The 12256-nt window shown below is 36.5% G+C and overlaps 1 protein-coding gene across 2 annotated transcripts in view; it reads left to right on the top strand.

Annotated features, from left to right (window-relative positions):
- RBL1 (RB transcriptional corepressor like 1) overlaps nt 1-12256 on the top strand; it is a 76544-nt gene that overhangs the window by 3531 nt on the left and 60757 nt on the right. For both annotated transcript variants that reach the window (XM_045084180.1, XM_045084179.1), the window contains exons 2-6: nt 2091-2224; nt 9974-10174; nt 10560-10624; nt 10727-10855; nt 10959-11119. In XM_045084180.1, the coding sequence (XP_044940115.1) occupies nt 2091-2224; nt 9974-10174; nt 10560-10624; nt 10727-10855; nt 10959-11119 (690 nt within the window). The remainder of the gene's footprint in view (nt 1-2090; nt 2225-9973; nt 10175-10559; nt 10625-10726; nt 10856-10958; nt 11120-12256) is intronic.

The following is a 12256-nucleotide window of genomic DNA, read 5'->3' as shown; positions in this document are numbered from 1 at the left end:
CTCAGCCGGTTAAGCCTCTGCCTTCAGCTCAGGTCATGATCCCAGGGTCCTGGGACTGAGTGCCACATCAGGCTTCTTGCTTGACAAGGAGCCTGCTTTTCTTTCCACCTCTGTCTGCCACTCTGCTTGCATGTGCGTGCTCACTCTCTCTCTCTATCACTCTCTGACAAATAAATAAATAAATAAATAAAATCTTTTAAAAAAACAAATGAAAGAAATCCTCTCCCCAGCTCCTATCCCTGTCAATATACCTGACAAGCCCCCACTTATATTTCCCCCCTTGCCTTTCCCTCTCACCCCTTATATTTTGATGATTCACCACTTACGAGTTTTAAGTCTTCTTCTGAATTCTCTGACCTCCTCAAAATCTGTTACTCTATTGTATATTCTCTCACACTTTATCTTCAGTTCTTATAGCATACATCTCACCAATTAAAGATAACCATTATTTGTTCCTTTTCTTCACTCTAGATTTGGAATTACATGAGGTCAGAAACCATCTTTATATTTCTAAAGTCTAACATCAAAGAATTAAAATAAGTAATATAGTTGACTTTTTTTTTTTTAGGGAGAAAAAGCAAAAATACTGGTACTTAAGTTTTCTCTCTTAGTGGTGTTTTCATCTAGTAACCTGTATCCAGTGTTTGAAATACTGGATACTATTCCCCCAAATTTGTTAATCAAGACTTCTAAAAGTATTCAGCCACAGGCTTACATGCCTCGTTTAATACCTTGAGCAAATAAGACTTCTCTATACATTAGTGTATAACACTGGGGTTTTCTTTTTGGTTTTTTGGGTTTTGTTTTTGTTTTTTTAACATTGGGTTTTAATTCTATTGGCCATCCATTCCTGTCCTCCCTTTTGGATTATTACAAGAAATCTTTCAATGTTTTTATTCTTTTAGAGACTGGTCTTAAAGAGGCTCTGCAGAACTGTGCTATAAGATCTGTGTCTAATTTTTAATCCTTAAATTACATATGTAGTTCAGTGGTAAAGTCATGAAGTAATTTTAGCTTGGAGATATCTCAAGTCTAAAGCAGACAATTAAGTGTTGAATTTCCCAATGTCACCTTTTTATACCATTGTAAACTGAGGTATCTACTACAGTGGAGAGGCTTACTTTTTTAACCCACTGAGCCACCCAGGTGCCCCTTACTTACTGTTTTAAAGATTGGGTAGATAATTCCCCAGATTTTTACCTCACAAAAATGGTGGTCTTTTTATATTGTACAAGATAGATAAGAACTTTTTATATGTGACTTGCATACCATCTTTCTACTCTGTTCTTTCCTTTCCCTGCCATACTGGTTAAAAAAGAAGCATAAAGGGCACCTGGGTGGCTCAGTCGTTGGGCATTTGCCTTTGGCTCAGGTCATGATCCTGGGGTTTCTGGGGTTGAGCCCCAAGTGGCTACCTGCCTGCTTCTTCCACTCCCCCTGCTGTGTTCCCTCTCTCACTGTGTCTTTCTCTGTCAAATTAATAAACAAAATCTTAGAAAAAACAAAAGGAGGAATGCCTGGGTGGGTCAATTGGTTAAGTGGCTGCCCTCAGCTCAGGTCATGATCCCAGCATCCCGGGATGGGGATCGAGTCCCACATCGGCTCCTTGCTCCACAGGGCGCCCGCTTCTCCCTCTGCCTCTGCCTGCCTCTACTCTCTCTATCTCTCTGACAAATAAATAAATAAAATCTTTAAAAAAAAAAAAAGGAGACATAAATCTGAAGTGGTGGAAAGGAACTTGAGCATCATCAAGGCCATGACTGGTGTTTTCAAATCAAGTAAGCTAATGCTGAGGCTGAAAAATTTTAAGAGCACTCCTTCAAATAATATCAGATTTGGGGTGTAGATGAGAGATCTATTTTTTAGATTAATGCTGATATATCATCTTACACAGGACTGAAAATAAGGAGTTTTATACTCATTTCTGTAAAACTAAGCTTTGTGTGACCTTGGGCAAATATCTTCACTGCTCTGGCCTGTTATATACATAACGAAAATAAGACCAGATAGTTCTAAAATCCTTTCTGGTTTTAGAACTCAAGCAATTTAACATAATGTATTCATTTTGCTGTTTGTCTTTTGCCTGCCAGGGAGAAGTTATACACTGGTTGGCATGTTCATTGTATGTTGCATGCCGCAAAAGCATTATTCCCACTGTTGGGAAAGGTATCATGGAAGGAAATTGTGTATCACTTACCAGAATACTGCGTTCGGCTAAACTAAGGTAAATCACTTGATTTTTCAAACACTTATAAGTCTAAAATTTACTTTTAGAATTTAATTTCTGCAACTCTATTCCGTTTAAAGTTTGTTGTCCTATAGGTATCCTTTTCCAATTCTCATATTCTTCCATTGCCTTTCTTCCTCAAATTCTGACTTCAGCCAGAGGAATTTATACGATTTTTTTAATCTGTAATTTTTCCATTATTTTTTTAAGATTTGGAAACAATTCCAAGCTTTTAGAAAAGCTGCAAAATAAGGAAAGCACCTAACACCCATATACCCTTGACCCAAATTCAACTCTTATTGACACTTTTCTCTATTTGCTTTGTCATTTGATCTTTCTCAAATATTTTTTCCTCAATCATCTCAACGTAAGTAGCATGCATTATAACCCTTTACTGCTAAATACTTCATTGTGTATTTGGATAACTACCACAGTTACCAACTTCAGCAGAGTTAACATTGATATAATAATTTAATCTGTCACCTCTATTCTAGTTTTATTAGTTGATCCAATAATAATCTTTTTTTTTTTTTAAAGATTTTATCTATTTATTTGAGAGAGAGACAGTGAGAGAGAGCATGAGCGAGGAGAAGGTCAGAGAGCGAAGCAGACTCCCCATGGAGCTGGGAGCCTGATGTGGGACTCGATCCTGGGACTCCGGGATCATGACCTGAGCCGAAGGCAGTCGTCCAACCAACTGAGCCACCCAGGCGTCCGATCCAATAATAATCTTGATAGCAATTTTTTAAAAGAATATTCCAATCAAGGATTAGTACTACATTCACTTACTGTATCTGTTTAGTTTCCTTTAATCAGGAATATTTGCACAGCAAGAATGTACTCCATAAACACTCCAACCCCTTTTTAATAGATTGCTCCTCATTTTGGATTTGTCTTATGTTTTCTTCTGATTAGTAACAGGTTATACACCCCAGATAGAAAACTACATAAATAGTTTTGTGCCCTCGCTGTATCACATCTGGAGGCACAATATCCTTGTGCTTTGCTTGTGTTAATTTTGATTATCTGCTCAGTGTGTTGTCCTATAGTTTTTCTACTGTAGAGTTAATATTTTTTACTGTGCAACAAGTAAGCAATCAGTAGGTCTTAGCTATAGCTTTTCCTTGCCCTGGCATTAACCATATGGAAATATTTGCTTGATACAAAACAAAAGAAATGGAAGGATCCAGATTTGGATAGATGGTAATGTTCTCTGTTTCTGGGTTTTTCACCCATGACAAAACTATTCGAGGTTGTTGTCCATTTGCTTTCCTGGGTTTCCAGCATGGAAGACAAACAAACTTTAAAAGACCTGTCGAGGAAGAGCAATTAAGTTTCAGTTTATGCTAAATTAAAAAAATTTTTTTTTCTCAGAACAATTTTAGTTTGCATAAGTGGAAAAATAATACATTCAAGACAATTTTTAAAACTTCAGTAGATACCCAAAAAAAACAACTTCAGTAGACCTCAATTTTTGTCATTTATGATAAAAATAAAATGAAAGTATAATTAAGATTGATGGGAGTTGAAGTACTTTTTTTAATTGAGTAAAACCTCCCTCTTCACTGCAGTATAAAATAATCTGACTTTTTTCTATCTGAGCTTCTCATCATTGACCATATAAAATTTTAAAAATCTTTATAATACTAGGTTGTTGGGGAAACAGAACAAAAAAAGAGTAACTTAAAATTTGGAGCATATGATAAAAATTTCAAATAATGAAATATTCTGGAAATAGATGGTGATGATTACACAATGGGAATATACTTAATACCACTTAACTGTACACTTAAGCATGGTTAAAATAGTAAATTTTATATTATACATACCTCTACCAAAATTTTTAAAAAGGTTCACAAACTTTCAAATCATCCAAAAATTCTGTTTTTCAGTGTTTTAGTTTTTTTTAAAACATAATGAGATCATATAAGTATTGTTGCTTTTCTTTTTTTTTTTTTTTCCTTTAAAGATTTTATTTATTTATTTGACAGAGAGAGAGACAGCAAAAGAGGGAGCACAAGCAGGGGAGTAGGAGAGGGAGAAACAGACAGGAACCTGACACGGAGCTCAATCCCAGAACCCTAAGATCATGACCTGAGCTGAAGGCAGGTGCTTAACAACTGAGCCACCCAGGTGCCCCTGTTGTTGCTTTTCTTACTTTATATTCTGGTAATTCTTCCATATCACCATAAGTAGCTCTTCCTCACTTTAGGACTTAAGATATAAGGATATTTCATATATCTAGCCAACCCTTTACTGATGACCATTTAGATTGTATCCAGTTCTTTGTGATTACAGACAGATTATTGTGAAATGTATTTCAGATAAATTCCTAAAAGTGTAGGGATGGGTCAAAGGTCCCCCATTTTTTAAATGTAGAGTGATACAAATTTTTTTTAGGTGTCAGATTCTTAACAACTAGAAGAGCATAGAGTATCATCATGTTCATTCCAACAAAAAAGAATTACAAGTGATGTTATTATTTTCATTGATTTAAAATTTGGACTGTTTATGAAATTTCAATTTTAAGTATAATTTTAAATGATTATTTAAGATCTTTATAGATAGGGAAAAATACCAAATATTGCTAATAAATCATACTGCAAAATACATTAAGTGCAGATTATAGATGTACATGTAATACTAGCAGGGTTTTTTTGAGTATTTACCTGTGAGCTAGGCATTTAATATGTGCTAAGGGTTTGTATGTCTTTATCCATTTAATCCTCACAGTTAATCCCATGAAATAAATCTCATTTTATAGATAAGGAAACCTAGTCACCTAGAGCTTAAATTACTTCTCAAAGGTTTTATACCTAGTAGGTAGCAGAGTATCCCAAATCCATACTGCATTACATATGTATCTACCCATAATATTAGTATGTCTGTTTTGAACTGTATTTATATTCAGCTTCAGTTTGTGAAAAAAACAAACAACTTCCAACTTAAAAATAAGTTTCAACTGGGACATCTGGGTGGCTCAATCGGTTAAGTGCCTCTCTTAGTGTCAGGTTGAGTACTGCATCCAGGTCTTTTCTCAGCAGGGAACCTGTTTCTCTCTCTGCTTGCTCAGCCTGCCACTCTCCCTTTTTGTTCAGGCTCTCTCTCTGACAAATAAATAAAGTCTTTTTAAAAAGTTTCAAATAAAAGTTTATTTTACTATTAAGTGTAATATTTAAAAGTGTAATATTAAAATAAATGTATTAAGTGTAATATTAAAAAGTAGTATTTGAGGGTGCCTGGGTGGCTCAGTTGGTTAATCGACAGCGTTTCGATTCAGGTCATGATCCTGGAGTCCCCGGATCCAGCCCAGTGTTGGGCTCCCCACTTGGCAGGGAGTCTGCTTCTGACCCTTCCCCTCTCCTGCTCTCTCTCTCTCTCAAATAAGTAAATCTTGAAAAAAAAAGTAGTGTCTGTTGTGCAATTTGAACTTTTAATTTAGTAAAGAAGTTGTCTGCATCTCATTGTTTTAAGTATTGAGAAGTAATTTTTCCACATTTTCCCTAAGTTTTTCAGTTACTTAGGGTTTAAATCAAGATGACATCCATTCATTTATTATTTTCATATTATAATAGAACCTGAATGAATATTTCATGAAAAATTATTTTTCATACATTTTAACTGGAGCACTGGTGATACTAAATTTTTACAAAGTAATTTTCTTTTTTGTTTTGAGTACCATTGAAATTCAGTAGTATGCTGCTATTGGGACATACACCCCATATTTACGATCCATACTCTACATTTATTAAAGGGTGTGTGTGAGATAAAATATACATAACATTGGGGCACCTGGGTGGCTAGTCAGTTGGGCATCTGCCTCTTGAATTTGGCTCAGGTCATGGTCTCTGGGTTGTGGGATTTGGCCTCCTGTCAGCAGTAAGTTTGCTTCTCTCCTTCTCCTGCCCCTCCTCCTACCTGCTCGCTCTCTCTCTCTCTCTCTCTCTAAAAAATGAATCTTTAAACAATATATATATATATACATAAAATTTACCATCTAACCAACTTTAAGTGTACAGTTCAGTGGCATTAAATACATTTACATTGTTGTGCAGTCATCACCACCATCCATTTGCAGAATTTTTTCAGCTTCCCAAAGTGAAACCTCATAACAATTAAACAAAAGCTTCCTTCTCCCTCCTAGCCCTTGGCATTTATCAGTACTTCATTCCTTTTTATGGCTGAATAATATTCCATTGCATATATACCACATTTTGTTTATCTGCTTATTAGTTGATAGATACTTGAGTTGTTTCCACCTTTTGGCCATTATGAATAATGCTGCTATGAACATTTGTGTATAAGTTTTTGTGTAGACATGTTTTCATTTCTTTTGAGTATATATGTATGAATGGAATTATTAGGTCCTATGAGAACACTATGTTTAATCTTTTTTTTTTTTTTTAAGATTTTATTTGTTTATTTGACAGACAGAGATCACAAGTAGACAGAGAGGCAGGCAGAGAGAGAGAGAGGGAAGCAGGCTCCCTGCTGAGCAGAGAGCCCGATGTGGGACTCGATCCCAGGACCCTGAGATCATGACCTGAGCCGAAGGCAGCGGCTTAGCCCACTGAGCCACCCAGGTGCCCCTATGTTTAATCTTTTGATGTACTGTCAGATTGTTTTCCAAAGTGACTACACAAGTTTACATTCCCACCAGCAGAGTTTGAGGGTTCCATTTTACCCATATCCTTGCCAATACTTGTTATTATATGTCTTTTCTTTAAGGCCATTCTAGTGGGCATGAAATGTTATCTAATACTTCCCAAAAGGCCAGTGATGTGGAGTTTCATTTCATATGCTTTTTGGAGTATGATTTTTTTTTTTTTTTAAGATTTAATCTATTTGAGATAGCGAGAGAGCACAAGTGGTGAGGGGAGGGCAGAAGGAGAGGGAGGAGCATGCTGTCCACTAGGTTCCGATCCCAACTTGGGGCTCGATCCCAGGACCCTGGGATCATGACCTGAGCCAAAGGCAGACACTTAACTGATGAGCCACCCAGGTGCCCTAGAGTAATGTATTCTTTACAACAGAATTCCAACAAACAGAATTGTTTTGAAAACTGTGAAGTTTACTTTGCTTCTTATTTTACTTTAAAAAATCATACTCCTAGCTTAAGTAATAATAATGCTATAAGTTTATTTGTATCCAAACATTCTGATGTGCTTTGTTCCAGGTTAGAACAGCCATACTAGGAATAACAATAAATACAATGGATTTATATATTAGTCAAGCATCTTGTTTATAAAAAAACAGATACCAACTACTGACTAGCTAACTAGTCTTTAGACAGAGTCTTTAGGATGACTTGAGAAAGCAGAGTTGGAAAATGTCCAGGAATAAAATGAGACTGGGTAGAGCCAAAAAGCATATCACAATAATTCATCTAACAAGGACACAACTTACATGGCTGGCAGTGCCATTTCTGGACATTGCCACTGTGTTTGTCCCTAATAGCTGAATATTGCTGATGATCCTGCTATAAGAATTTATCACTTGCTCAGTTCTGTGTATTTCAACTCCAGTTTCAAAATCACAAACATATATCAAAAACCTCAGGTTTTATGCCTTCACCCTAACTTCAGTGAAGCTGATCTATCTAGTAGACAGCAAGACTCAAAATTGGGGAATTCCTTGAACAAAAGAAAGAATTAAACATGCTGAGCATCCCTGCCTCCAAAACAGTCTCCTATAAAGGACTCTAACTTGTTACCCAAAATCAATATTTAGTAATCCAGGAAAAAAAAAAAAAACTGTTGCTATTATTGCTAAGAATCTTTTTTTTTTTTTAAGATTTTATTTATTTATTTGACAGAGAAATCACAAGTAGACGGAGAGGCAGGCAGAGAGAGAGGAGGAAGCAGGCTCCCTGCCAAGCAGACAGCCCGATGCGGGGCTCGATCCCAGGACCCTGGGATCATGACCTGAGCTGAAGGCAGAGGCCTCAACCCACTGAGCCACCCAGGCACCCCGTGCTAAGAATCTTTTAAAGAGACTCAGATTCTCAGATTTCAGTCTGCATATCTGGAGTTTGAATACCTATGGATAATTAACTGATGATGTCTTTCATCACCTTTTTTTTTTTTTTAAAGATTTTATTTATTTATTTGTAAGAGAGAGAGAGTGAGAGCGAGCACAGGCAGACAGAGTGGAAGGCAGAGTCAGAGGGAGAAGCAGGCTCCCTGCGGAGCAAGGAGCCCGATGTGGGACTCGATCCCAGGACGCTGGGATCATGACCTGAGCCGAAGGCAGCTGCTTAACCAACTGAGCCACCCAGGCATCCCACCTTTTTTTTTTTTAAAGATTTTATTTACTCATTTGACAGATGGAGATCACAAGTAGGCAGAGAAGCAGGCAGAGAGAGAGGAGAAAGCAGGCTCCCCGCTGAGCAGAGAGTCTGACGCAGGGCTCGATCTCAGGACCCTGAGACCAGAGCCCAAGCCAAAGGCAGAGGCTTTAACCCACTGAGCCACCCAGGCCCCCCCATTCCCTCACCTCTTTTAAAAAGGTATCATTCTGGGGCGCCTGGGTGGCTCAGTGGGTTAAGCCGCTGCCTTCGGCTCAGGTCATGATCTCAGGGTCCTGGGATCGAGTCCCGCATCGGGCTCTCTGCTCAGCAGGGAGCCTGCTTCCCTCTCTCTCTCTCTCTCTCTGCCTGCCTCTCTGCCTACTTGTGATCTCTGTCTGTCAAATAAATAAATAAAATCTTTTAAAAAAAAAAAAAAGGTATCATTCTGGGGCGCCTGGATGGCTCAGTTGGTCAAGCAGCTGCCTTCGGCTCGGGTCATGATTCCAGGGTCCTAGGATTGAGCACTGTATCAGGCTCCCTGCCTAGCAGAGAGCCTGCTTCTCTCTCTTTCTGGCTGCTGCTCTGCTTACTTGTGCTCTCTCTCTGTCAAATAAATAAAGTCTTTAAAAAAAAAAAATGAAGGTATCATTCTGGTACTGGTTCAGTCTTTATTACTGAACCTGGCTAGTTCAGTCAGTAAAGCATGTGATTCTTGATCTCAGGTTTGTAAATTCAAGCTCCATGTTGGATATAGACATTACTTAAAAATGAAATCTTAAAAATTCTGTATATAGCACTAGATACTTAAATGAATGCTACAAATTTTCAATCTAAAACCATACTAACATATGGACATAAAAGGACATAAAAAATATACCCATGATTGAATAAGTCAGATAGGTGGGCTAATAATCTATTGAGTAATTTTCTGGGTATGTACTACCTTCTTCATTTATATTTGATGGTGGAACCACATATTGGAACACAAACACTTGAATTTTATTCCTAAACTATAACTGTCTGGTGCTTTGTGATCAATTTCCACAATCCACTACTTGGGAGATTCTGTTTGTCTTCAAACTAATTTCATGAACTCAATCTGTTCACGTTACTTTAATATATATACAAACTATTGTCTGGGTGCTGTAGGAAATTAAAGAAGTAGATAGGTACCGTTACTTCATGGATAGAATACATTTATGTAATGACCACTAATTCAATATCTATATTCCCATAGTGATTCTGGACGCCAGAGGAATTTCAGAGCGCTTGGGAATAAGGTTTTTCGGTTGCCTTTTTTTTTTTTTTTAATAAATTTATGCTTTTAAGTAAAGATTTTTTTTCTTTAATCAAAATTCTTAAGATTCATAGACATAAATAAAATGTTAACTTGTCCTTTATATGGACTCACTTTAAAGTTGAACTTTTAAAAAAATAAAGTTGCTTTTTTTGTTTAGTTTAATACAGTTTTTTAGTAAAATGAAGAAATGGATGGACATGTCAAACCTGCCTCAAGAATTTCGTGAACGTATAGAAAGGCTAGAAAGAAATTTTGAGGTGTCTACTGTCATTTTCAAAAAATTTGAGCCAATTTTTTTAGATATATTTCAAAATCCATATGAAGAGCCACCAAAGTTACCACGAAGCAGGAAGCAAAGGTAAGACTCTTAATTGTTATATAATTGACATTAAAAAAAAATTATGCTATAAACTTTGGAAATTTGCATTTTTGAAAGGCTGCTTTTTAACAGAAGTATCCATTTGTAAAAAAATTTTTTTTTATAAAAAAATTTTTAATCCCTTTATAATTACCATATCTGGAAATTCAGGGTAATATTTTCACTTATTTTTTATGGTCTGATTATTTTATGCAGATTAGAAATATTAAGTCCACTTAATGAACCATAGGTTGTCCTTTGTGAATAGAATTTTACATATAATTTGACTTTACTATTTGTTATTTATATTTGCTGCTTCAATTTAAATGACCATGTGGAGTGATATTTAGCAAGTTAGTTAAAAAGTACATTTTTTCTTTTCTAGGAGGATTCCTTGCAGTGTTAAGGATCTCTTTAATTTCTGTTGGACACTTTTTGTTTATACTAAGGGTAAGGTGATACTTTCAATGGTTTTACATTTCTGCTGTGGGAACTTAGTATTATTTGACATAAAAGGTTTCTGGTCTTTGTGGTTTTTTTTTTCTTATAAAGGTAATTTTCGTATGATTGGAGATGACTTAGTAAATTCTTACCATTTACTTCTGTGTTGCTTGGATCTGATTTTTGCCAATGCCATTATATGCCCAAATAGACATGACTTGCTGAATCCATCATTTAAAGGTAAGACCTTATTTACTTTTGAAAACTAGTCATCAGTATTTAGAAAAAGTTTTAACCATTCTTTTAACCATTTCCTTTTGCTTTTCATATCCTGTCAAACTAGGTTTACCATCTGATTTCCATACTGCTGCCTTTCGGGCTTCTGAAGAGCCTCCCTGCATCATTGCTGTACTGTGTGAACTGCATGACGGACTTCTCGTAGAAGCAAAAGGAATAAAAGAGCACTACTTTAAGCCATATATTTCAAAACTCTTTGACAGAAAGGTACTGCACTTATAAGTAAATAGCTAAGATTTTTAAAGGTTAGCAGCAAAACCTCTAAGGAAAAAATAATGTTTTAAGCAAGTTCTCAGCATTATAAGACTCAGGGTCAAGACTTCTAGGTTTCAGTCTCTACCGTGATTTAAAATGCTGTAATGCAGAATCACCCTATGATCTTTCATGATGTGCAAAACTGAGCTGTTAAAGACTGTGACCAACTATATATACTGTCAAGTAAATGCACTGGTGGAGATGGCCATAAGAGGTTTTAATAAAAGAATTATAAAGAACCGAACATTGGACTAAGCCTAGTAAAGAATTATGGAAAGCAGAAGGTCAGGGTAAATTAATTTACTACCACAATTTTAATAACTGCTATTTACTAAAGATGGGGTGATACATAACAACTGTAGTTTCAGTTCTATATAAATAGAACAGAAAATCTTTTATAGTTTTATAGCCACTTACAGGCTACCTACATGCATTCTGGATTTTTTTCTCAGCAATTTATTTAGCTATTTCTGTATTTATGAAATGGCTTATTCCTCTTGTTCTCAATTTCTTACTTTCCCAACATTGAGCCATTTAATCCAGCTAGTACTTGAGTTTTCTCTTTGGTTAAAAAAAAGAGGTGGGGAGGTGGATTAGGTCATCACGGTTCCTTCCACTCTTTGTAGATAATATGAGATTTTTCTTCAGTCATAAAGTCTTCTCTAACTGGGTGGTTCTTCTGTTACACACACTTTTTTTTTTTTAAGATTTTTATTTATTTTATTTGATAGAGATCACAAGTAGGCAGAGAGGCAGGCAGAGAGAGGGGGGGAAGCAGGCTCCCCGCTGAGCGGAGAGCCTGATGTGGGGCTCGATCCCAGGACCCCGAGACCATGACCTGAGCCGAAGGCAGAGGCCTAAACCACTGAGCCACCCAGGCGCCCCTACACACACTTTTGTATTTAGCATTTGTATTTGTATTTGTATTTATCTTTCTTCCTGTGTGTATTTATGTGCGTATGTATATCATGGCTCCTTACCTGCAAGTTAAACATGTCCAGCAAAGTAAACTTTGAAGGGAACTCAAGAATTGTCTTCTGTGCTCTGCAGAAGCACCACATTAGTGGCCCTGGGGTATAATGAGCATAA

This window comes from Mustela putorius, unplaced genomic scaffold, assembly GCF_011764305.1.
Source record: "Mustela putorius furo isolate JIRA1106 unplaced genomic scaffold, ASM1176430v1.1 tig00000743_pilon_pilon_pilon, whole genome shotgun sequence".
NCBI classification, from domain to species: domain Eukaryota; kingdom Metazoa; phylum Chordata; class Mammalia; order Carnivora; family Mustelidae; genus Mustela; species Mustela putorius.
The sequence above is the reverse complement of the archived record's forward strand: the minus strand, read 5'-3'. Positions and strand labels throughout refer to the sequence as shown.